This window comes from Pelodiscus sinensis, chromosome 31, assembly GCF_052426305.1.
Source record: "Pelodiscus sinensis isolate ZL-2025 chromosome 31, ASM5242630v1, whole genome shotgun sequence".
NCBI lineage: Eukaryota > Metazoa > Chordata > Testudines > Trionychidae > Pelodiscus > Pelodiscus sinensis.
The window spans coordinates 15,461,585-15,486,726 of record NC_143082.1 but is presented as its reverse complement, the minus strand read 5'-3'; the positions used below and the strand labels follow the sequence as shown (position 1 = coordinate 15,486,726).

Here is a 25,142-nt window from a genome sequence, read left to right as displayed (position 1 = left end):
ATCGCACGGCTCGCAAGCAGCCCGTGTGCAATCAACTGGGGGGGTCACCCCGTTCCTACCGCATCCGACTCCAGCTGCACAATCCACCCTCTGCTCTCCCTGCGAGGCCCATGGGCTGGGCGGGTTCGAACCCGCGGCAGAGCTTCTCCGTGTTATAGACGCACCGAACTCAGGGCCCAGGAAGTTATTCACTCGCTCCCATCTCACATGCCCCCTAGGGGGTCGCCCAATGAAATGAACCGGGAGCAGGTGTAAAGCCAACAGTGGGAAGTATTTCTTCGCTCTGCGGCGCCGCAGTGACGCATGGAGCGGAGGCTGCCCAGTGGACACAGAACAGGGGCTGCGGATCGGATTTTAGGGCGCTGGGCATGCCCTGCCGTTATTCGCATGATGGCAGCCAACCCATCCAGCTGCCAGCCCCTACCTGGCCCTGCAGCAAGAGCATCAGACAAGGCCTACTCTGGCTATGTCTAGACTGCAGCCTTTTTTCGGAAGAGAGCGTCCAGACTGAATGGACGGTCTCTCGCATGTCGGCTGTGATTGCTGTGGGCGGCGTGGCCACCAGGGCACCAGTGTTTTTTCCTCTTTCCTCTTCTTCCGAAAGAACTCCCTCCACATGCGCCTTTTTGCGTGAGAGCTCTTTAGGGAAAAGGCTTCTGCCTCGTAGAATGAGATTTACCGATGTCGGAAAAACCCTCTGTTCTTTCGACTTTTTTCCGAAAGAACGCAATGGTAGTGTGGATGCAAGTGAAGTTTTTTTGGAAAAACAGCTGTTTTTCCAAAAATACATAGCGTATAGATATAGCGTCTGTGTGACGGCGCGTTGGGGGTCCCCCGTCTCCTGCACCCCGAAATGGCACAAACAGACTGCACCAGCCGGTGGAATAGAGGAAGTTTATTGCCTCTCCAGGATACAGCACAGCACAGATGGAATCTGGTCACAGAGCTGGGCTAGGATGCCTCAGGCCCCCTTGAGATGGGGGAGACTGGACCCCTAAACTCCAGCCCCTTTCCCTAGGCTGTCTCCTCCATGCTTCCAGCCAGCAACTAACTAACTCTCTTCCAGCCAGGGCAGCATTCCACCTTCCTTTGTTCCTCTCCATGGGGGGTGGAGGTTTGCATAGTGACTCATCCTGTTTTGCTGGGTCGTGGTACCCATGGCAGCCAGTGGGGGTTACCCCAGAGTCAGCAGCATAGAAACCAGCTAGGTACCCCCACTACGTCACAGTCTGAAAAGCTGACAGTATCCATAGACAAGGCGGAAACAACTCCCCCCCCCCCCCCCCCCAATCTCTCCTCTTGTGCACAGTGACCAAAAAAACCAAGACTGGCTGATTCTCTTGGCTCTGTCCTTGTCCCACGCCGGGCACAGGTGGGTCAGGAAGAAACGCTTTGCTCCTTTAGCAGATTAGGCCCAGAGCCTGGGATGTCTTTAGCCGCCTAATGGCTCTTGATGTCAGTGGGAATTAGCCTGCCTAAATACCTTGGCTGATGTGGGCCTTACAGCAAGGCATCTGTTTTAGCTGCAACTACAACAAAGTCCCGTTGGCCCGCCCGCCTGAATCCAGGACTCAGGATCCTGGGGTCTCTGTGGCTCGGTTGTACCCTCCCGCCAGGTTTTCCTGCTGGGTTTTAACTTCCACAGCCCAACCCAAAACTTGGCGCCGGATCAAGCCCGACCTCCACATTTCTGAACTGTGCAGAAGTTCACCTGGCGCTTTACGAATGGGCTGAGGGCAGAGTCCCCTCCGGAACGAGGGAGGCATGGAAAGAACTGGGTCTGTTGTGGGGGGCCCGCTGGATGACGTCCGCTGGGCTGATGCGAGGAGCAGGCACCACCGGGATCAGGGGAGGGGATCACGGTGCAAACCGCCGGACCCATCAGGGCCAATTGTCCAACCTGTGCTCTTCCCGGAGGCGCCGCAGTCGTTCATGCCGCTACCCCCTCTGCTCCAGGCTGGACCACGAGACCCGGCGACAGCCACATTTCACCGTTGCCAGAAGGACGAGCTAAGCCCCATTTCTGCAGGGAGAGCTGGGAACAGCAGAAGACGCTGCCCAAGGCCAGACGCTGCCTGGCGAGGCCCCATGAGACACGCGGGCCCGGCAGGGTGGGAGAGGCAGGGAGCGGAGAAACCAGCAGGTGGCATGAGCATGGCTTGGCAGAGATCCTTGGGGCACAGGACCGTCCGGAAAGGCAGGCCTGGGGATTTCTGAGCATGCCAACTGCCTGCGGTCCTGGCGGGTTCCAGGGCCGGGTCTCTGGGCGTTGGCTGCCCCAAGGACAGACCTCACAGCACGGACACAACTGGCAATTCCCCCCCACCGGCTAGATCCCTGAGCCGGGGGGGGGCGGGGAGGGAGAGCGTGCAAGCCAGATGCACAAATCGTTCACGTGCCCGAGCTTTTTATTCAGCACGGACAAGCCCCCTCCCAATGTGGGGATAACATATTAATGTATTGAAAATGATTCCTCCAAATGGAAGTGACTCCCCATAATTTGTTCCCCACAACTTAAAGTGTTTAGATTTATTAAGATTCTTCTTCTTATTATTATTATTATTTGTTAAGATTGTTAAATGTTTAGATGTATTATTATTATTGTCCCTTTAGAATATAATGTATTAGGTCATGTAACTTAGAACTGTTAAGAATATAATCCTAACTGTTAAGAATATAATCCTATGTAACCAGAAACAGCCCCCCCCCCGCCCCCTCTGCGCTCCAGGGCATGCTCAAGCTTGTGCAAGGGGCTGCTTGCAATTGACATTGCAGAGATACATTGTAAGGATGCATTGTCAAGCCACTAACTCTGCTATGGGAGCCAAGCCCTGTAATTAACTAAGGGCATTGTTACATAATTCACGCCTGTTCTCTTTAAAACATTGTAACTTTACTCAGCACTCAGAGAATGTTTTAAGCAATACCACCCAGAAACTTTCTGTAACTACAACTTTTATTATTGTACAAAATACTGTATGAATGTATGAGAGAGTGCTTGGATGATGAATGAATGGCTCTGAGAGGTGCCAGCCTGAGAATACAGCAACAAAGGGCTGAAGAAGGCGTCAGGTGCCAGTGCAACCAAAAGGTGTCAAGTGGAGAAACTGGAGGTCCACCCGATGAGATCACTGATGAGCACCTGGCAGCCACCCTGGAGACATCAGCATGATACAGCAATTTCCATAGACTGGCATAGGAAGAAATTCCTATAAGAACTGGACTAAAAAACTATGGAATCAGAGTCCAAGGTTCTGCTGCCAGCCCACCAGGAGCTTCAGATGCGCATCTGATCAGGACTTCGCTCCCCACTACCATCACTTGTGTACAGAGTACCTGGCCAGTATCCTGTCACAAGCAACTTCCAGGCTGGTAACTATACACAGAACTTGAATGAATGGATGTATGAATGAATGGTTTATATATATATATAAGTGTATAAGGGTTAAGTAGTGTTAGGAATAAGTAGTTAAACAACGTTGTTTGCTTCTATCTTTTCTTTATTTTTTATTATTATCTTTACAATAAATGTGGCTTTTTGCCTTATCCCCCTCATAAGATCCTGCTTGCTTTTATTTGGTACAACATTTTGGTGGAGAATGCGAAAGGGGGAATATTGGTAAAGAGCCCCAGGTATTGTGAACATTGGTGTGCACACAGCTGACTCTACAGAGAGCAGTTCTATTTTTTTTTTCTTTTTCTCTCTTTTTTTTTTGGTTAACCAAAGCCTGCTGACCTCCAGAGGGTAGAGGCTTCACAAAAGAGCTCATAGTAAAAAGAAGCTACAATTATTGAAATAATTTAGGCTGTAAATAGAAGCTATGGTTATTCATTGAAATAATCTAGGCCGTGTAAGAAGCTACGATTATTCATTGGAATAATCTAGGCTGTGTAACTAGAAGCTACAATTATTGATATAATTTAGGCTGTAAATAGAAGCTACGACTATTATTGGAATAATCTAGGCTGTGTAAGAAGCTACGATTATTCAATGGAATAATCTAGGCTGTGTAACTAGAAGCTACAATTATTAAAATAATTTAGGCTGTAAAAAGAAGCTACGATTATTAATTAATAGTCTAGGCTGTGTCACTCGCTGCAAGGGTTCAGGGGTGATAAAGGAAACTACACAAGTATTAAAGATGTTTAAGAAAAGTCCAGGGAAAGCAGTCTCAGAGGGAAGAATAGAGTTTGAAGGAGCTCAAACCTCACCTTTTATAAAAAAATAACACCCTTTAAACAAATCCTCCAGAGATATGGGTACAAGTCCTTGGACAAGCCCTTGAAGATGTTTGTAATATTTTGGACCTAGAGGATAGATTGGCACAGTATATCCTCATGTACAAACCTTCTAATGCTGCCAAAGGATATGCAGCAGCAATTTGGCTATTATGGGAGGCTTGTAATAACAGTTACCTCCACTTAGCTACCTGCAAAGAAGAAAAAAAAATCTCTCTCTGCAGAAAAAGCTAAACCCAAAAGAAAAAGGGGAAAAAAAAAAAACACAGATTCAGTTTGGCTCCTATAAAACCTGTAATAAGGTGTTCCTCAAATTAACTAATTATAAAAATTCAAATAGGAAACTGCAAAATGTAAAAGCCTCTGCTGCAAAAGCAAAAAGGTGGAAATGTCTGTCCCTCAGTACCCAGACACAGCTAGATTCCCTTAAGGATGGGTACTGAGAGTTAAAGTAGCACTCTCAAAGTTTTCAGGGATATGCTTCAAAAAGAGGACCAGGAGGTGTGGGGTTTAGTGAACAAGGCCACCCTCCTTGCTAAACTGGTAATGGGACAAAGCCTGTGTCCATGGAAAAGGGCCATTCATCAAGAAAAAAACAGGATCAGGCCCAGACAAGCAGGCAGGCAAAAGATAGATTGAAGGCTTTGTGGTAGAACTAAGAAAAAGCAGTAAGTACAGGTACTGTAAATCTAAATTCTTAAAACAATACTTACAAGAAGTAATATCTGAAGCAAGGCCAGTTTTCATTTTAAGAAATAAGAAAGTGTTTTAAGAAAGAAAGAAAAAAAAAACATAGAAAAGTTAACTCTACAGAGTCTGGAGGAAATTAAGCAGTTGTAAAAATGCTAAAATGTTATAGGAAAAACATTCTTGGTTTCTTTGCAGCCATTCTGAAGGAAAAAGGGGCCCTTTTCCAAAAGAGTGTCTGTAAATAATCCAGGCAAATTTAACTAAAAAACTTCAAGGGGGTTCTATTGGGAACTTAAGTACCCCCAAATGAATAAAAGTAAATGTAATCTTTGTACAGGTATGTAAAAATAGTGTTAAAAATATTCAGAGAATATATGCATGTATCTGTGTGTAAATATAGTGTAAATAGTAGGTGAAGTTTTTAAGATCCAGAACTCCTGTTTTGTAGGTTAGTAAACTGTTTTGTATGCTTAAAACAAATTGGTTTGTTAAAACTCAGTGAGCATAAAAGAAATAGTTACACCCAATGCAAAAATTAATATGGCTAAATAACATTATAAACAAAGAATGCACATTTGCCTGTAACATGCAATGTATATTGTAGAAGGAGGTAAAAACTGGAAACAAATCAAAATCCTGTGAAGGCTTCAGGAGCCACAACAGGTTGTAATTTCCTTTTCAGGTTGCTGTGTGAGAAAGCAGAACTTAAAGTAAAAACTCAAAACTGTAAATCTCTGGCAAAAGTTATTGTGTCCCTTTTTAAGACAAAGCTACAAACAGCTTTTAATCTAAAAGCAAGCCAGAAAGTGTCTGTGGTGCAAATGCCCTAGCTGGCAGCACACAAAAAAAAATTTGGCAGGTAAATAAATAGTTTGATTAGCAAACTACCTGAGACCAGAACAAAAAGGGGTCTGCATATGGAAAAATTTCAAGATGGTTTTAAACACACTGGTCTCAAAGCTAAGTTGTCTAAATAAAAGGCATGCTATCACAGGATACTTAAACATCTATTGGTAAGATCCACAGGGCTACTTGTTGTTTGATGCTAATGTTCATAATTAACCCTGTAATATGTACATGATTTTCTTTTTTTAAAAAAAGAAAAACCTTTAAAATGTTAAAATAATCACTGGAAACACATCTCACACTTAAAACCCTCCCAGCATTATAGTAATAATGCTTCTTGGCTACTCTCTATTCATAAACCTAACACAGCAGAAACTTACTAACTTAGTCTGCTGTATAAGAGGAAAACTAAAGTACACCTCCTAAATTTAATAATTACACAGTGGGGTAATTCACCCACAAGAAGGGGTAAAAACCATTGAAACCTGTTTTGCTACAAAACAAAAATATTTAACTATAGGAGTAATTGTAAGCAAAGAGACATGAAAGCATATTTGTAAAATAAAAAGAGAAAGTATGTAAATAATAATGCCACCCCCAAAGGGGTAGAAGTATGTTCTTGTTTTGTTTTTCAGAAAATCAGGACAAGCTGGTACCAGCTAAATACCCTACAACACCATGGATGTATTGTTGCAACAAAGATTGTTTTATGTTTTGTGTTTGTCTCATGTCTGTCTGTCTGTCTAACTAACTAGTATACTGTGTTAAAAATAATCTGCCCTAGGCAGGAAAGGTTCAATAAGCATTAAACATGTTAACTGCATTTAGAAAAACCCAGTGTAAATGGCTGTGGAGAAATCTCAGAGGAACTGATAGTTGTTTCAGAAGAGGCAGAATCAGCCAGGGAATTGGAGCAGTCTGGCAACCAAGTAACTGAGTATGACCAGCTTGCTGGGAAGTCAGTGTATTTGGGACAGGAGTGTTCCCAGGGGAGGCACACCCAGTCAGGCCTTTTGTCTTTGAAAGACGGAGCTTTGCATTTAAAACAGGGCAATGAGGCAAGACCTATGTGGCCAAGGAAGGCTGCAGATTTTTCAACCTAAAAACCCAAAATTGTCAGCATACACTTGGGATGGATTTGTTCCTGCTACTTATGCTAACTTTCATAACCACTGTACTGCAGTTACTAAGAATGTAACAATGTTCCAATGTGAAGGATTTTGTACCAAAACCCTGGAAATGGTTTAAAAAAAAATTGTACCCAAGAGCACATTGTATGTTCAAAAGCCTTGTACACTGGTATTTTACTGTTCATACTTGTAATTAGTGTTGAAGCTTCTCACCTAAGAAAGGGGAATTCCAAAATTGGTGTGTGATGTAAAAAGGGAAACTGAGGCACACCACCAATTTTGTTTTCAGGGCTAAATGCAAAGATGCCTACACTATGTGGGATAAGAGCACATACATTCATGCACTGTTAATTGGGTTTCAAACTGTTTCCCAAGCTGCCCTGGATAAAATCACTATTTTTTTTCTCTCGCTCTGGGCAAAGTCACCTGACCTGGATAAAGAGAATATTTGTTACATTACAATCACAAACACATGTTGCCTCACGATACCTTCTCTTAAACAGATTAAATACAAAGTGACACTACGAGTATACCAGATATCGTAGTGTCAAAAGGGGGAGTATGTGGGGATAACATATTAATGTATTGAAAATGATTCCTCCAAATGGAAGTGACTCCCCATAATTTGTTCCCCACAACTTAAAGTGTTTAGATTTATTAAGATTCTTCTTCTTATTATTATTATTATTTGTTAAGATTGTTAAATGTTTAGATGTATTATTATTATTGTCCCTTTAGAATATAATGTATTAGGTCATGTAACTTAGAACTGTTAAGAATATAATCCTAACTGTTAAGAATATAATCCTATGTAACCAGAAACAGCCCCCCCCCGCCCCCTCTGCGCTCCAGGGCATGCTCAAGCTTGTGCAAGGGGCTGCTTGCAATTGACATTGCAGAGATACATTGTAAGGATGCATTGTCAAGCCACTAACTCTGCTATGGGAGCCAAGCCCTGTAATTAACTAAGGGCATTGTTACATAATTCACGCCTGTTCTCTTTAAAACATTGTAACTTTACTCAGCACTCAGAGAATGTTTTAAGCAATACCACCCAGAAACTTTCTGTAACTACAACTTTTATTATTGTACAAAATACTGTATGAATGTATGAGAGAGTGCTTGGATGATGAATGAATGGCTCTGAGAGGTGCCAGCCTGAGAATACAGCAACAAAGGGCTGAAGAAGGCGTCAGGTGCCAGTGCAACCAAAAGGTGTCAAGTGGAGAAACTGGAGGTCCACCCGATGAGATCACTGATGAGCACCTGGCAGCCACCCTGGAGACATCAGCATGATACAGCAATTTCCATAGACTGGCATAGGAAGAAATTCCTATAAGAACTGGACTAAAAAACTATGGAATCAGAGTCCAAGGTTCTGCTGCCAGCCCACCAGGAGCTTCAGATGCGCATCTGATCAGGACTTCGCTCCCCACTACCATCACTTGTGTACAGAGTACCTGGCCAGTATCCTGTCACAAGCAACTTCCAGGCTGGTAACTATACACAGAACTTGAATGAATGGATGTATGAATGAATGGTTTATATATATATATAAGTGTATAAGGGTTAAGTAGTGTTAGGAATAAGTAGTTAAACAACGTTGTTTGCTTCTATCTTTTCTTTATTTTTTATTATTATCTTTACAATAAATGTGGCTTTTTGCCTTATCCCCCTCATAAGATCCTGCTTGCTTTTATTTGGTACAACACCAACCGTCCCCCGCAAAGCAGGGATGGTGAGCACCAGTCGGTGCTGGCAGCAGACAATGCAAAGGAAGCAGCCCGTCGAGATGCGCCCACCGGGTGATCCATCATCTGGCGTCACGACCAGCCTATTCAAGGCCTCCTTCGAGGGTGGGGCGGGGGGGTCCTCTGGCTGTGTGCGGGGGTGGGGGGCAGCAGGACGCAGTGTAATGCAGGAAAGTGCCCCAGGACTGTTCCTCCGCATCCCACCTCAATAACACCCCCCTCGGCCCTTCCAGGCCGGCGCTCAGGACCGGAGCAGCGACCCATGCTGCAGATGGGGCGGGCGTGGTGGGAACGGCCCCAGGCTGGCCTTTCAAAGAGCTGAGGCAGCCCCCAGGCCTGGCAAGGCAGGCTGGCTCAGCGGCTGGGACCCAAGGGAAAACCTGGCTTCAAGGCCCGGCTGCGACAGGGATTTGGCAGGGGGCTTTGAATTGGCCGACCCAGCCCACAAAAGGGGCTGCCGGGAGTCTCAGAGCCAGACTCAGAGCTGGAGTACACTGCACTATCACTCCAAATAAGCTATGCAATTTGAACTATGCAAATTGTCTCTCATTTCGATGCTATTTCCAAATAGCTTATTTCGGCATTTCTACACAGCGCCACATTTCGATAAAGTGCTCTTCCGAAACATCCCGTACTTCTTGTAGAATGAGGTTTACAGGGACGTCGGAATAGCGAGCCCGAAATAACGGGCTTGCTGTGAAGATACTGGATAGCGATGTTGGGATACTCTGGTTCCCGAAATAGCATTGCAGTGTAGACACAGCCCAAATGAAATGAAGAGGCAGCAGGTTTAAAACAAACCAAAGGACGTTTTTCTTCACGCTGCGCAGTCAACCTGTGGAACTCCTCGCCAGAGGATGCGGTGAAGATCAGGATTTTAACAGGGTTCAAAAATGAGCTAGATAGATTCACAGAGGTTAGGTCCATCAACGGCGATTAGCCAGGCTGGGTAGGGATGCTGTCCCGAGCCCTGTTTGTCTGGGAATGGGCGACAGGGGAGGGATCACTGGATGATTCCCTGCTCTGTTCACTCCCTCTGGGGCACCTGGCGTTGGCCACTGTGGGCCGACAGGAACCTGGGCCGGATGGACCTTGGGTCTGACCCGTCTGGCTGCTCTTAGGTTTAAGTTTGAGCCGTTCGGCCTCCCCGCCCCAGCTCTACCCCAGCGCAGGTCTCTGATGCCGTCTCTAACGACACGATCACATCACTGGCCCCCGCAGGCATCCAGCCTCATGCCACGCAGGGGTCAGATGGCCCCAGGGGCCAGCCCGCCCCTGGATGTCCGACCCCACAGGCCAACCCTGCTGGCTAGTCACGTCACTGCCTGCTGGCAAAGGGCAGAGATGGGGGGGGGTGAGACTCGCCCCATTCTAGCAAGGGGGGGAATTTGCTTTGTCCCTGGATTAGGCTGGTTAGGAGGCACACGGCCCCCTGCCCTGCGGGAAAGCACACGGCCAGTTTGGGGTCAGGTCCCAGCCCAAAACCCCAGGCACCAACAGGCCACGCACTGAACTGTTCTTTATTCGGACAAATGCACTGCAGACGCCAGGCGCTGCCCCGACACGGAGCGGGAGACACTCGCTGCCCCGCAGAGCTCACAGCCTCAAGAAATGGCTGGAAGGGAAACTGAGGCACAGAGGGGGAGAATTTACCCATGGTCACCCCCAGGAATAGGACCCGGGGGCCCAATCTGCTGCCTTGCCCACAATAGCAAACACAGAAGGAAATAAATGCGTGGAAAGCGTCTCCTGGCACAGCGAGCGGCTTAAAAGGGGGAGTCAGATCCCTGGATGGGATTTTGCTCTGGTCACGCCTGTCCCCCACCCCCACTCTGCTCCTAGCAAAAGGCCCCGCTCCCCCCCACCAGGGGGGTGAAGCACCCGGCCCCCCACCGGGGGGTGAATCTGTAAGTGGCTGCGCCGGCGGATCCCGGGCAGCCAATGAAGTTAGTAAGACAGCGCAAACTGCTTCTGTCCGCCCCACATCTGGCCGTCCATCACCGGCCCGCGACAGCCCGAGAGGTCCGGAGACAGAGGCGCAGCGGCACTTAGCACTGAGTTATTTGCAACATTACAGCTTGACAAAGGTTATTAAGTGGAGAGATGTTTATACTCTTGGCTCGGAATAAACCTCCGCTCTTCGCCGCAGCCGGCTCACGTGCAGCTCGCAGCTCATCCTTCAAAGCCCCTTTCTCCACCAAATGATACGGCCCCTCTCCCCCGGCATCCATACTGATCACGGAAGTCGAGGATACAATTTTCCCCAGCGGCACTTCAACGCACTGTCCACGGACATGGGAGAAATGAGGAAGAGAAACCTGAATGCAAGGAACTCTCTCTGCTGCTTTTAAAGGGAGAACTACAATAGGAAAACATGTCTGGCCTTCCCCCCCCTATAAAGGTGCTACGCACCCACCCCTGCAGTCTCCAAATGTCCATTGTGATAACCCCTGGAGGGGCAGATTAGGAGCTCTCTGAATAGCTTTCACAGAGACTTCTTTTCTCCCAAACGTTCCTTGGGCATTTAAGCTAAATAAGGCTGAGCACAACCAAACCAGAAAACAAAGACGAATTCAAAAAGCAAAGTTGCTTCCCCTCCCAATCAAGGTTTCACTTGCCTGGCACGTCGGGGGCGCCATCTTCAGAGAGGCCACGTACGCAACAGGGGGGCCCTAACCCCCATGTGACAATAAGGATCATTCTAGCACCTGGCGGGAAGCATAAAAGAGGGACAGCAATACCACCCCGGGTCCTCTCCTGCTGACAAAGGCCTGGCGCGGAGGAGACTGGTCCCAGGCAGAGGTCCAGGCTGCGTTTTAAGAACTGTAACCTATCTGTAGCACCCAGAGGGGCGAGAACAGCTGATCGATGCAACTCTTGCTGAGTCTGCTCAAGCTAGAATTTAGGCTACGCGTCTATTTTTATTTCGTGTGTAACCCCCAGTGGTCTGTGCCTCGCACCGACAGTCACTTAAAACCGATCTTCCTGGAGTCAATCCACTGCAAACGTCTAATCCTTAGCAGGGAGTGTGTCTAAAGCGCTTGAGGGATCCGCTCCGACTACAGAGCCTGGTGCATGTCCCCTACCCTGTGACAAAGGGCAAATTCATTCAGGAGCTTACAGGGTTCAGGAACAGGACTGGGAGGAACCTCGCAAGGTCATCAAGTCCCATCCCCTACCCTCCCAGCAGGGCCAAGCACCACTTAGATCATCCCTGACAGGTGTCTGTCCAACCTGCTCCGAAACGTCTCCAGGGACGGAGATTCCATGCGGGAGTTTCCCTGGGCCCACTTCAAAGTGGCTTGGAGATACATCTCCACAGGCGGGTACGGAAGGTTAACAGCCCCGGCAGGGTTTGGCCAAACACCCTTAAAGGGGGCCCAGAAGTCCCCTCGTTCCAGGTCGTCCCATCGGGGGGGTGGATCTGGTAAATGGATCAGCACCGTCTCGGGGCCGAGCGGCGTGGGAACTGAACCGGTGTGGAACGCACTGGGGGCGGAAGCCGGCCACAGCTGGCGGCAGAGCCGAAGACGGGCCTGACGCCCGTGGGGCTCTAAAGGCTTCCGCCCGCCGAGAGCGGGCCCCGAGGGGGAGCCGCCGGAGTCCAGGGGGTGGTCCGGGGAGGTAGCGTTGGTGCAGGAAGCCGCGTCTTGCGGGACAGGGCCCCCGTTAGGCGCGAGCCCACAGGAACGTACGCCCCAGGTGGCCAGCGGCCCCGGCCAGGAACCACCCAGCCAGCGGCCGGGGCTGCCCTCCTCAGCCCCACGCTCAGCCCGTCAGCATGGGCAGCACCTGCAATTCCTCCAGCCGGGCCCTGGCGATGGCCTCCCAGCCCTGGTTGGCCTGGGGGTTGCGGGGCGAGGGGTGCATCAGGCCCTCCACCCGGACCTGCAGGCCGGCGGAGGCCAGGGCCTTGCGGGCCCGCTGCTCGGCCACGCGGCCCACGCCGATCACCATGGCGACGCCCAGCAGGCCCACGGCCCGGGCCAGCCCGTCGTCGCAGACCTGCAGCAGGCGCTCGCGCTGCGCAGCCGGCAGCTCGGCCGGCGTCAGGTTCTTGCCGCTCGGGCTGAGGAAGAGCAGCGGGCAGAGGTTGTGCACGAAGCAGCGGCGGAAGAAGGCCTCGGGGCTGGGGCACAGCGCCCGGAAGAGGCCCCAGAAGCGGGCGCCGCTCACCTCCGAGCGGGGGCAGGCCAGCCCCAGCACCGGCCGCTTGGGGTGCTCCTGCGCCGGCTTGGACACCTGCCCGCTGACCTGCAGCCACTCCCGGACGTGCCGCACCTCCCCAAAGGGCACCTGTGGGGGACAAGAGCAGGGTCAGAGAGGAGCCCGTCTCCTCCACCCGTTCGGGCTAAAGCCAAGAGCAGCCAAAGGAGGTAGGCACCAGGGAGGCAGTGTGGCCTAGTGGGGAACTGGCTCGACCACTGGCCTGCTGGATGACCTAGCTCGTTATTCCTCCCCACCCTCCCCCGCCGCTATGTGCCTCAGTTTCCCCTCCTGCCCTTTGTGTCTCAGCGTGCAAGCTCCCTGGGACAGGCGGGTCTGTAGCCATTGGACAGCTCAGAATTCACTGGCTGGGGTCTCCCTCCCAGCGGGTCCCCCTTGCCAGCAGCCTCAGCCGAGAGGCAACGCCCCCTCTGCACCGCATTACTCCCCACCCCGTGCCCTCACCCCAAAAGCCCGCCTGCTCTCTGCTGGATGGGACCTGGCAGGGCCCGGAGAGGGGGGCCGGGAAGAGAGGTTTGCAGGCGGCGGTCAGAGGGCAAACACTGCCCGAATTGCAGGCTGACACAGCAGGCCAGGAGAGATGAGAGACTGGGCCACTGGTCTCTATTTTTTTCCCATCCAGGTGTGGAATAAATTTTGTTCTGCGCACCAGGGCATGTGCAGATGTGCACCAACAAAAGAAACGCACGCTCCTGGCTGGGGCACTCTGCTAAATCCGCAGGGCGGCATTTGAATCCCTTCTGAGCACCCGCCCGAGCGCTCAGCTTACCGGGAACACTGGACTGGGCAGGGAAGGGGAGAGCTCCGAGTCTGATTTCCCCATACGGGTACTGGCTGGTCTCTGCTGGTGCAGCCACTCGCTGTGGACACGCCTGGTTCTTTTCTCCTTCACCGACAGCCAGCGCTGCCCAGAGCAGCCGAGCAAATCCGCACACGGCTTCCCACCACCCGCCGCCGGGGGGCAGTCAAAGCCCAGGCCGCTTCCTCACCCCACGGGCGGGGGTTATTCGGAAAGGGGGCAGAGGAGGAGCACAGAGGCTGGAAGCATCTCCTTCGGGCGGAGGCAGGAGGAGATGGAGGTGGAGGGGGTGGGAAGTACTGGACCCGAGCTCCAAGTCAGCCCTAGGGGAAGCCCCGAGTGAACACAGGCCGGATCTCCAAGCCCGGCAGGGCAGGTGCGACGCTCTTTGGAGGATCTGGGGAGGAGCATCGCTCTGGGAGCTGCCAACCTGAGCCCGGTGCGGTAGGAAAACCAAACCCTTCCTGACCCCCGCAACCAGCCTGCCTCCTGGAGCATGCGAGTGCTGACTCCCTCGGGCACTTTTACAGCCCCCAGCTCCTCCTAATTTCCGATGTACTTCCCCACCCAGCCCCCCGGCAGGTCTCTTGCAGCCTAGGCTGGTGTCCTAACCGCTGAGCCACGCTTCCTCACCCTGAAGGGCAGAGGTCTGGCGAAAGGGAGGCTGCCCCTGATTGCCGGACGGGAGGCAGCAGGCCCGGGCGGGGTTAGTACAACAGGCTCCCAACCCTGCTGACCCCCAGAAAGGGCCCGCAGGCCAGGACACCGCGGTCGGGTGAAGCCGGCACCCGCCAAAGTGTAATTGACACGAAACGCCACCGGCCCCCCACACCTGCGCCACGCCCGGCCACGGCAGCCCTGGGCCGCGCGCATCGGCAAGCACGTTTCGGGAGAAGCCAATTTCACCCTCTGCAGCCCCCACAAAGCACAGGCCGCCCTCCCCCTCCCGCCTATCGATCCCCCCCAGGGCCAGTGTCCAGAGAATGCCTCCCCCCGCCCCTGCTTGCCAGATCTGCCAATTAGCAGCTGGACAAACGCTGCTTGGCAGGACACCCCCCCCCCACGACCCTCCAATATAAATTAAAGTGCATTATTGAATGATTTGTTTGGCTGATCCCTTGACCTCTGACCTCAGAACCAGAGGGGCTCCGGGATGGACCAGCTGTCAGGCACCGGGAAGGAGGGGGCTTTGCTCTCCCGGCCCCTCCCATCATCCAGCCAGCGAGACGGGCGCCTCTGCCAAACGGAGCCAGCTGGGGGGGGCTCTCCCCTCCCGGCCACGTGGATAACGTGGCCACATCTCGATGCCCAACGAGGTCCCGCGGGTGCTACAGGCGGGAAAGGCCCCGGAGCAGGGAGTGGAGCTGGGGGGACGTGCCCCTGGGGGACAGCGGGGCGAAGGCGTTACCCAGGCTCCTCCCGCAATCCCCACACGGGTACGTCCCCCCCCCCCGATTGAATGTGGGAGACAGGTCAGGCCTGAGGCATTAACGAGGCTCTAGGGCCCATAACAACATGGGGCGAGATCCTGGCCGCACGGAAATCAACGGCCGGACGCCCAGTGGGGCCGGCACGGCGCCCAAAGCCTCTGCCTCCGAAGGCTCCTGAGCCCAGCCCCTCCTGCGCCCCCCGGCCGGCGGGCGGCTTACCCCGGTCTGCGCCATCCCGAAGGGGCCGGGGTTCATGCCGAGGAACAGCACCTCCTTGGGGGCGCGGCAGTACCGCCTCACGTAGTCCTCGTGGGGCTCCCAGGCGTACTCCAGCGGGCTGTAGACGTAGCGGACGGGGTCGGGGAAGGAGAGCGCCCGCAGACGCAGGTTCTGCTCCAGCTCGGCCTGCAGGAACTGGGTGGCCAGGGAGTCCCCTTGGGCCGAGGCCTGGCCTGCAGGGGAGGCGCCGGGGGGAGCCGCCGGCTGTTCCGTCATGCTGCCATCCCCCGCTGGCCAAGAAGAACCACCTGGCGGGAGACGTGGGGGGAGACAGGTGAGGGTTGGGGGCCGTTTTCAAGAAGGAACAAATCCCCTCTCTCACGCTCTGCGGATGCCCGGGGTATGTACAGCTCCGAGCACCGGCTGCCGGGGCGGCGAGGGGAACTGGGTCTCCATGGTGCCACTGCTGGGGCTGTCCGGGCGGCTCCAGGCACGGCTAAGTCCCACTCCGCACCCACCAGCTTGCCTCACGGAGGCTGGGCCCCCCGGCGGAGCCAGGCAGCTGAGGCCTGGCGCGCTCAGAGTCCACGACGCCCGCCCAAGCCACCCAACCTCCGCCCCCACCCCGCCTCAGTCCCATCCCGTGAGCCAGATTCTAACCTGCGCTCTAACCATGGATGGCTCCATACCCCGGCACCCAGCCCCCTCGAGCCAACCAACCGAACCAGGGCCCCACATCCCTGATGTCTCCTAAACCGACCGGTCCCTTGACTCTAGGAGCCGGTACCCAACCGGACGGCCCCGTTCCCCATGACCCACCCCCTCGAGTGAGTCAATCTCCACCCAGCACCCTGCATCTGGATCACAGCTACCGCCCCCCGGAGGACACAGCACCAGATCCCATTCCCCAACCTCCACCCCCAACCAGCCTTGGAACTGGGCAAAAGGGACATGGATGGAGCCTCTCTCCTCTGAACCGGGGCCAAACCGGAGCCGGCCACCCCTCCCCCCCAGCCCACATCCCCGTCCGGTCCATTTTGTGCCAGAATTCTTCCCGCGCCCCAACTGTGCCGAGCGATTTCTCCGTCGCCCTGGTTACAAGTGAACCAAGACAGACCTCCGCACGGATCCCTCCGCGGGGAATGTGCTTTTTATAGCCCGTTTTATGACTGTAATTAGTAAAGCATTCGCTCCCCTCCAAACCATTACTGTAAATAATCTATAAACGCTTTGTGCTGTGATTACACACACACGCACGACCTACACAACCCAGCGTCGGGCTCCGGCACGGGAGGGAGGAGAAAATTAACCTCCCACCGGAAGGTGTTTGCAACGTGCAGTAGCAGACCACCAAGATCAGGACCCCATTATTATTAATGACACGTATGACCGCAGCGCCTGGAAGCAGCAGTCGTGGGGCAGGACCCCCGTGCGCTAGGCACTGTAGGGTATATATTAGATGTATTACGGTAGCATCTCGGAGCCCCCGTTAAGGGCTGGGGGCTTGTTACAGGTACCGCCCAATAGATTTAGGTGCATTCTGTGCTAGGTGCCGCCCAAACAAAACAAAACGACATCCCCAGCCAGAGAGCTTTCAGCCGGAGAAACTGAGGCACGGACAGGGGATGGGAACAGCCCACAATCACCCAGCAGGCCACGCTCGGGGCTGCCAACTTTCCAATTGCTCTCTTGTCCACTTCTTTCTGAGGCCCCACCTCCTCCTTCCCTCCATCCCATTATATAAGAACTAGGGGACACCAAATGAAATGAATGGGTAGCAGGTTTAAAACAAATAAAAGGAAGTTCTTCTCCACACAGCGCACAGTCAACCTGTGGAACTCCTCGCCGCAGGAGGTTGTGAAGGCTAGGACTTTAACAAGGTTTAAAAGAGAACTAGATACATGCATGGAGGTTAAGTCCATCAATGGCTACTAGCCAGGCTGGGTAAGGAATGGTGTCGCTAGGCTCTGTGTGTCAGAGGGTGGAGATGGATGGCAGGAGAGAGGTCGCTTGATCATTCCCGGTTCTCTGGGGCATCTGGCATTGGCCACTGCGGGCAGACAGGGTACTGGGATGGATGGACCTTGGGTCTCACCCAGTGTGGCCGTTCTGATGTTCTTATGTTCCCCCACCCTCGCTCACTCTCATTGGGCTGGGGGGTACGAAGGGGGGCGGTGAGAGCTCGTGGGGGGCTGTGGATCAGGGCTTTGGGGTGTAAGCGGGGACTCTGGGCTGCGGCCGAGGGGGCTCCAAGCAGGGGCAGCCTGTCCACGCTGCAGGCAAGAGTTCGTCGGAGTTTAAGCTCTGAGTCCGCAACATTTTTCATCGATTTCGAGGCCACAAGGGCCACCGTGAACCCCCAGCGTGACCTCTTGCACAACCCCTCCCCCCCCGCCCACCCGCCCCGCCCACCTGCATTAGCACAGGCCTTTCAGAAACAACGAGGAATCCCAGAGTCAAGATTTATTTTGGTCATCGGCTTCCCTGGGCTAGACCACGTCGTGTCCACGCAGCGCGCTCTTGCCCAGGAAAGCGGACACGAGCCAAGTGCAGACCGCCCGGGTGCAGGAGTGGGAGCCAGACGGCGCCTCGGGCTGTGGCGGACGCGTCCCTCCGGCCAAGCACCAGGCAGGAGGCAAATTAATCAGGCCGGCCAAGAGCATCACTGGCTTTAGCCACAGAGGATGCTCCGCTCCAGAGCGCGGGGGGTTCGTTCACTGGGAGGGGAAACGAGTCTCTGGGAACGAGACACACACGTGATCGGGTGGCGTCAGAAGGAGAAGTTCTGGGTTCTAGTCCCAGCTCTGGGAGGGCAGTGCGGTCTAGTGGTTCGCACAGGGAGGGCCTCGCGTCCTGGCTGCTAGGCTCTATGCCCGTTTCATACAAGGGGGGTGGTGGCTAGCGGTCAGAGCAGGAGATCGGGCACTATTCGGACTCCCGCAATGATGCTCTGTGCGACAGTGGCTAAGTCACGGCCCTGCTCTGTGCCTCAGTTTCCCCACCAGTAAAATGGGGACAGGGCGGAATAGTGACCTGCTTCTGCTCCAATGGGAGTGTCCTGCCAGCCAATCTCCCAGGGTGGGGCACCTCAAACCCTCCATGCATGGGGGAAGGAGCTGTCCCGTCAGCACACCGCCTGCTTGCACCAAAACGTTACTCCCTTGCCGACGGCACAGGGCAGAAAGCCGGCTGGAAACGGCCTAGGAGTGCCCAAGCGATGCACTAGCACCAGCCTGCCTGCTGGAAGGGGGGTCCGGTCAGTGTGTGACATGGGAACGGGACGGGGGACGGGTTCCCTGCAGCACCTCGGACACAACCCAGTTCCCCAGCAGGGGGCAGTCTAGACTCCAGGCAGTGGCGCGGAGGCACTTGGGCGACCCGGACCCAATTTCCCTGAGTCCGCCCCGGTTCTCTGCCAGCCCCCATCTCCCCACACAACCGCTGCCCGGCTACGCGGCGTGGTTTGGCTCTGGGCATCATTTCTGCTGCCCAGCGGCAGAGGAAGCTCCCACCCATTTGGGACAGATACGGGGGCCCGCAGGGACCCATGGCTGACGGGGTGCCAGGAAGGAATTCCCCCCTCCCCAGCCAATTGGCTGCCACCTTGGCTGGTTTCCACCTTGCTCTGCAGCTTGGGGAGTCGATCATCCGGGCATAATCGCGCCTAATCAATTGGGGGCAGCTTGCCACGTAGGAAGGGCCACGTGGACCCGGCCACAGGGCAGCGACAGCCCCCGAGCGCTGCGTGGCCAAGCGCCTCCTGAGGACGAACACGGTTCTACCTACCGAATGGGCTCGGGGGCGCTGCTGACGCGGAACGGCTTGTGACAGCATCCCACGGACCCGAAACTCTCCCCTGGTCTGTCGCCTCGGCCGGGCTCCCCCCCGGATGCCTCGTGCTGCTGCCAGATCCCACCACGGCACGGGCAGCACACGAGAGCCTGTCTCCTTCTGCGGGAGCCCCCGTCCGCCGGCACCTGCTGCCCGCACCTCCAAGCGGCAGCACCGCGGAGCCAGGAACGCCTTTGTGTTGTGTGTGCACCGGGGGCCGGCCCGTGCCAGGGGCTCCTGGGGCGACAGCAATAAGGAGCCACGCTGCAGAAAGCTCAGGCCACCTCTGCGGAAACCGTGACTGGCAGGCCCGGCTCAAGGCGGAAGCATCAGTAACTGGATCTGGACCGGATTCCCAGCCTGCCCGCCCGCTCAACCTCACGCCCCTCTGCCATGCAGAGATGGAACCCAGGCGATCCGACTCCCTGCCAGGCTGCCCCGAAAGAGATTCAGGTGCTGCCCCACTGATTAGCAGAGCGCCCCCAGCCTGTACTTTGATGGGTGGTGCACATCGGCACATGCCTCAGTGCATGCAACAAAATTTCTTCCGCACGTGGATGGAACGCTTTAGAGGGAACATTGCTCCCAGCCCCCTGCTGGCATCCCAAGATTGCCCCTCCCTTTCCCAGCCGACGGAGGAGTGAAGTTGTCTGGATATTCACAAAGCAGGTTCGGCTCAGCCATCGCTCCCCCCTCCCGCCGAGTCTGAAGCTGAACGAACAGGTGGCAGCGAGTCACTCCGCCTCATTCCCTGCCCTGCCAGCTGCTCCAAGCATCCTCCAGACACCTGGATTCTCCTTCGGGTTCCCTGCAAGCCCGTCCCTCCATACTCTAGCTGGACTGGTTTGACTGCAACTGATGGGCCGATTACATGCTTGGGTCTGGCTTCCCCGGCGCGCTCCCGGGGAGAGGCTCAAATTACCAGGTGTAAAACTGGGCATCCGCCAACAACCCCTGGGCTCCCCCGCCCAGGCCAGGGCCCAAGGGCAGAACCCCTTCCCCTCTCTGTGCTGGAGGCTCCTTGAGCAGTAACATCTCCCCACACGTCCATGGTGGCTGCAGCACCAGGAGGAAAACAGCTGGAGGCTGACACACTTCGATAATACAGCGCCTTGCGCAGCCAGAAATCTCAGAGGGGGGAGCTGTGTTAGTCTGGAACTTGAAACTCTACAGGCAGTCCTGCGGCACCTCAGAGTACGTCTAGACCGCGGGGCTATTTTGGCGGTATCCCGAAATAGCTACCCCGCGTCTTTTAAACACGCCCGGTATCTCGAAATATTTTTCGAAATAATAGGCGCGCGATTCCAGCATCCCTGTCACCTTCGTTCCATGAGCTTAAGGGGTGTCTCAAACTAGCGCATTATTTTGAAATTGGGCGCTGCGTAGACGCACCAAGTTTCGAAATGAGCTATTTCGCAATACAATCGGAATAAGATACGCAATATGCGTAGCACAAATTGTGTCTCTTATTTGGAGTGCGGTGTAGACACACCCTGAGACACTAACAAATGCAAAGACAGTATCATGAGCTGTAATTAATGGAGACTGCCTATCTCCTAGAACTGGAAAGGACCTTAAGTCCAGTCCCCTACCTTCACAGCAGGACCAAGTACCATCCCTGACAAATTTTTGCCCCAAATCCCTGAACCGTCTCTGCAAGGATTGAACTCTCAACCCTGGGGTTAGCAGGCCAATGCTCAAACCACTGAGCGATCTCTCCCCACTTGCTTCCCTGGGCAAAACCCATTTCTTCAGAGGAGCTGGAGTGAAAATACAGAATCCAAGGTCTATAAAGCAGCGCTGAGACCTACTCAACTCCCAGTCCGTCAGTGCTAACAGCTCTTCCCAACAGCATTGAGCTGAACTGCTGAGCCAGCCGCCAACCGCCCCACGCCCAGAGGCCGCCGCCCTGCCTAGACTTTGCAAAACTAGTTGTCCGAGGCCCGGAGGCTGCCATCAGGGGCTCAAGTGCAGCTCCCTGACCCTGCTCAGGCTGCAAAACCAGGCCCAGAGAGGTCGCCCCCAGCAGATCAGATTACCTGACAAGCCAGCCTTCGCATCTGACCAGGGCTGGAAGCGACAGTGTGGACTGGGAGGGGGTGGCTGGACCTCTCCTCTCCAGGTCACAGGTTCAAAGCCAGGCAGCGGGGAGGGAGGTGGTAAGGGCTGGTTCAGTTCTCTGGGGGGCAGGAGGCCACGTTGCACAACCCATCGGGGCAAAGGGCACGAGCAGCCCCCTGCCTTGGGTCCTTGGCCCTCTGCTAATGGGCTAGTAAGTTCTCCTCCGGCAGGGGGACTGGGAGCATGGAGGAACAGAAGATTCCCTGGGCACAGGGGCAAGAGGGTACAACCGCCCTGCCCCAACCCAACTCCTGGACAGAGCTAGAATGTTGCCTACACCTGGAAGCCCCAGATTCTCAGACGGCACCACGAAGTCAACGGCACCGCACCCCATTACGCCCACGTCCTGGGCATCATCTAGCAGCCCCCCGGGGGCGGGACGAGACGCTGCCCACACGCCACGGAACAGGCCCTACAGCAGGGGAAGGCCACTTAATGAACCGTGGTTCTGCCCACCGGCCGGTTTCACACGCGCCCCCCGGCAGCGGCAGGGCCGGGGACTAGCCTCCCACCAATTTCTGTGGCCCGGGGATTTGAAATGAAAAAAGAGCAAAGGGCTCGCGGCTCCGGCCCGCCAGGGTAGCGCTGCGACCGGGAGCCATTTAAACAGGATCCTGCGGCCTGAGCCACCGGCTGGAAATGCAGTGGCCCCAAGGCCTCTGCTGCACCCCAGCCAAAGCACGCGAAGGAGGGGGGCCGCACGCGACGGGAGGGGGGGATAAAGTGAGCTGGGGGAGGAGCCTCAGGGAAAAGGCGGAGCAAAGGTGTTTAGTTTTCTACCATCAAAGTGGGCAACTCCCCCCCGGTTCGGATCCCAGGCTGCCTGGGCAGCAACCGAGACTTGGCTACAAAAACGACCAGGGCAGGGCCAAACAGCCAACGGGAAGCAAAACTCGGCCCAAGGGAGCGATGTGGCTGGTGGGCCCCACAACCCCCTCCCCCTCCTCTGAAGCTGGGGCGTTTGCGCCCCCTCCGCAGCGCAGGGCTTAGGACAACGCCCCCACCCCCGCGTTATCTACAGTTTCCGTCTCTCCAGGCCACTTGCCCGTTTGCTGCATCCCCCTCCCCCAGATTTCGATGCTGGCCAGGAAGCGAAGGCCGGCGGGGTTCACACTGAGGCAGACAGGGCTGAGGGGCCAGACAGGGTAAGTCCAAACCAGGGGCCTGGCCCAGGCTGCCAGCTAGCCCAGAGCAGCACAGGGGAGCCCAGGGGTGCCAGAGAGGGTGCCCCGCAGTAAAAGAGGGCAGAGTAGCAATTCCTAGCTCGCCTCCTAGCCCTCCCCCATTCCTCTCCAGCGCCCCATGGAAGGACTGCATGCTCTTCCCCCCTCCCTCCTAGCACGGCCCCCCTCTGTCCAGCACCCCATGGGGGGGAGGAAGCAGACAAGGAGGGGCTTTGCATGCTCTTCCCCCTCCCTCCTAGCACGGCCCCCCTCTGTCCAGCGCCCCATGGGGGGGGAGGAAGCAGACAAGGGGGGGCTTTGCATGCTCTTCCCCCCTCCCTCCTAGCACGGCCCCCCTCTGTCCAGCGCCCCATGGGGGGGGAGGAAGCAGACAAGGGGGGGCTTTGCATGCTCTTCCCCCCTCCCTCCTAGCACGGCCCCCCTCTGTCCAGCGCCCCATGGGGGGGGAGGAAGCAGACAAGGGGGGGCTTTGCATGCTCTTCCCCCTCCCTCCTAGCACGGCCCCCCTCTGTCCAGCGCCCCATGGGGGGGGGGAAGCAGACAAGGGGGGGCTTTGCATGCTCTTCCCCCCTCCCTCTACCCAGCGCCCCATGGGGGAGGGGGCTTTGCATGCTCTTCCCCTCTCCCCTTGCAGCCCCGACGCCGCCACCCCGCCTGCCCTTACCTTCCCCCAGCGGCCGGCTTCCCGGGGGCTCACGCAAGGGCCGCTGGGAGTGGTAGTCCTTCCGCCGTCCACGCCCCCTTGGCGCTCCGCGGCAGCCCCTCCGCCCTTGCACTACAACTCCCAGCAGGCGCCGAGCGCCGGGGGGATGCTGGGAGATGTAGTTCAGGGGTGGGGCAGATGCGTGCGCCTGGCTGGTTGAGGGCTGCGGCAGCGTCAGATGTCGCGGGGGCGTGTTAAAGGGACGTAGGGGGTGTGTGTGTTTCTTTGTGTTGGGGGGGGGGGCGGTTAGGAATATAGGGGGAGTGCGTTATAAGGGGGTGTGTGTATTCTTTGTGTTATAGGGGTGTGTGTGTGTATTAGGAACACAGGAGGAGTGTGTTATAAGTGTGTGTGTGTGTATTTGTGTTATAGGGGTGTGTGTGTGTATTCTTTGTGTTATAGGGGTGTGTGTGTGTATTAGGAACACAGGAGGAGTGTGTTATAAGTGTGTGTGTGTGTGTGTTATAGGGGTGGGTGTGTGTATTAGGAACACAGGAGGAGTGTGTTATGGGGGGTGTTCTTTGTGTTATAGGGGTGTGTGTGTTAGGAACACAGGAAGAGTGTGTTATAATGGTGTGTGTGTGTTCTTTGTGTTATAGGGGTGTTTATTAGGAATACAGGGGGAGTGCGTTATAAGGGTGTGTGTGTGTTCTTTGTGTTATAGGGGTGTGTGTGTGTGTTAGGAACACAGGAAGAGTGTGTTATAAGGGTGTGATAGAAATGTAGCCGTGTTAGTCTGGGGTAGCTGAAGCAAAATGCAGGACAATGTAGCACTTTAGAGACTAACAAGATGGTTTAATAGGTGATGAGCTTTCGTGGGCCAGACCCACTTCCTCAGATCAAATAGTGGAAGAAAATAGTCACAACCATATATACCAAAGGATACAATTAAAAAAAATGAACACATATGAAAAGGACAAATCACATTTCAGAACAGGAGAGGGATGCGGGGGGGGGGGGGGAGAAGGAAGGAAGGTAAGTGTCTGTGAATTGATGATATTAGAGGTGGGGAGAGTGGGATGTTTGTGAGTTAATGGTATTAGAGGTTATAAGGGTGTGTGTGTTTTAAGGACGTGTGTGTGTGTGTTAGGAACACAGGAAGAGTGTGTTATAAGGGTGTGTGTGTGTGTTTTAAGGACACGTGTGGGGGTGTTATAGGAACACAGGTGTGTGTGTCATAAAGACGTATACAATGAGGGGGACTAAATTAGCTCTTAGCCCTCAAGAGATCTTGGACTCTCGCTGTGGGTAGTTCTCTGAAAACATCCACTCAGTGTGCAGCAGCCGGAGTGGGGGGAGGGAAACCAAATAGAATGGTAGGAATAATTTTAAAAGGGTTAGAGAATTCACTGCGGGCTTTAACAGGGTTCAAAGAAGAGCAAGATACGTTCGTGGAGGTTAGGGTTAGGGTTCATCAATGGCTGTTAGACAGGACGGGTGTCCCTCGCCTGTTTGTCAGAAGTTGGGAATGGGAGACAGGGAAGGTATCACTTGATTCCCTGTTATGTTAATTCCCTCGTGGGCACCTGGCATTGGCTGCTGTTGGAGGACAGGATTCTGGGCTAGATGGACTTTTAGTCTGTTCCAGTGTAGCCGTTCTGAGGTACTAATGAACCAATACTGTTGCTAGGATTCTTTTCATTCCTAATATATTTTTAAAAAAACACCTCCTGATTTTCCCTCACTCTGCTGGCCACAGAGTTCAATTTGTGTACCTTGGCTTCCCTTATCCGTTTTCTACCATTCTTAACTGTTAGTTTCTATTCACTACTTTCAACTGCTCCTTTTTTTACTATTTTTATTATTGTTTTTTACATCGGCCTTCTTGCTGGATTGTGGCTTTTGAGGCATCCAATCAGGTGTTCTTAAATGATTCTCAAGGACCTAGATCGTTTCTATGAATGAGCCCATGTTCCTTTTAAATAATACCCAACCCCTCATGCCGGCAATTCCCAGAGACAGCAGGAGGAAA

At 54.3% G+C, this 25,142-nt stretch overlaps 1 protein-coding gene across 2 annotated transcripts; it reads right to left on the bottom strand.

The window, feature by feature from the left end:
- Positions 1-10,158: 10,158 nt before the first annotated feature.
- SMUG1 (single-strand-selective monofunctional uracil-DNA glycosylase 1) lies at positions 10,159-23,248 on the bottom strand. 2 transcript variants are annotated; one of them, XM_089774886.1, is made up of 4 exons: positions 23,132-23,248; positions 15,332-15,639; positions 12,449-12,952; positions 10,159-10,938 (listed from the first exon to the last, which is right to left on the bottom strand). In XM_089774886.1, exons 2-4 carry the CDS (start codon positions 15,605-15,607, stop codon positions 10,705-10,707), a joined length of 1,014 nt encoding a protein of 337 aa, XP_089631012.1. In that variant the 5' UTR covers positions 15,608-15,639; positions 23,132-23,248; the 3' UTR covers positions 10,159-10,704. The 2 variants fall into 2 exon arrangements, with proteins under 2 accessions (XP_089631012.1, XP_075757758.2); XM_075901643.2 differs by having other exon boundaries at positions 10,796-12,952.
- Positions 23,249-25,142: the final 1,894 nt, after the last annotated feature.

Excerpts from the sequence above, each read along its gene's own strand:
- SMUG1 (XM_089774886.1), bottom strand. The coding sequence starts at position 15,607 with ATGACGGAACAGCCGGCGGCTCCCCCCGGCGCCTCCCCTGCAGGCCAG. Across the intron at positions 12,953-15,331 it reads TCGGGATGGCGCAGACCGGG|GTGCCCTTTGGGGAGGTGCG; the intron begins GTAAGCCGCCCG and ends TGTCCCCCACAG. Across the intron at positions 10,939-12,448 it reads CCCGGCTGGAGGAATTGCAG|TGCGTTGAAGTGCCGCTGGG; the intron begins GTGCTGCCCATG and ends GTCCGTGGACAG.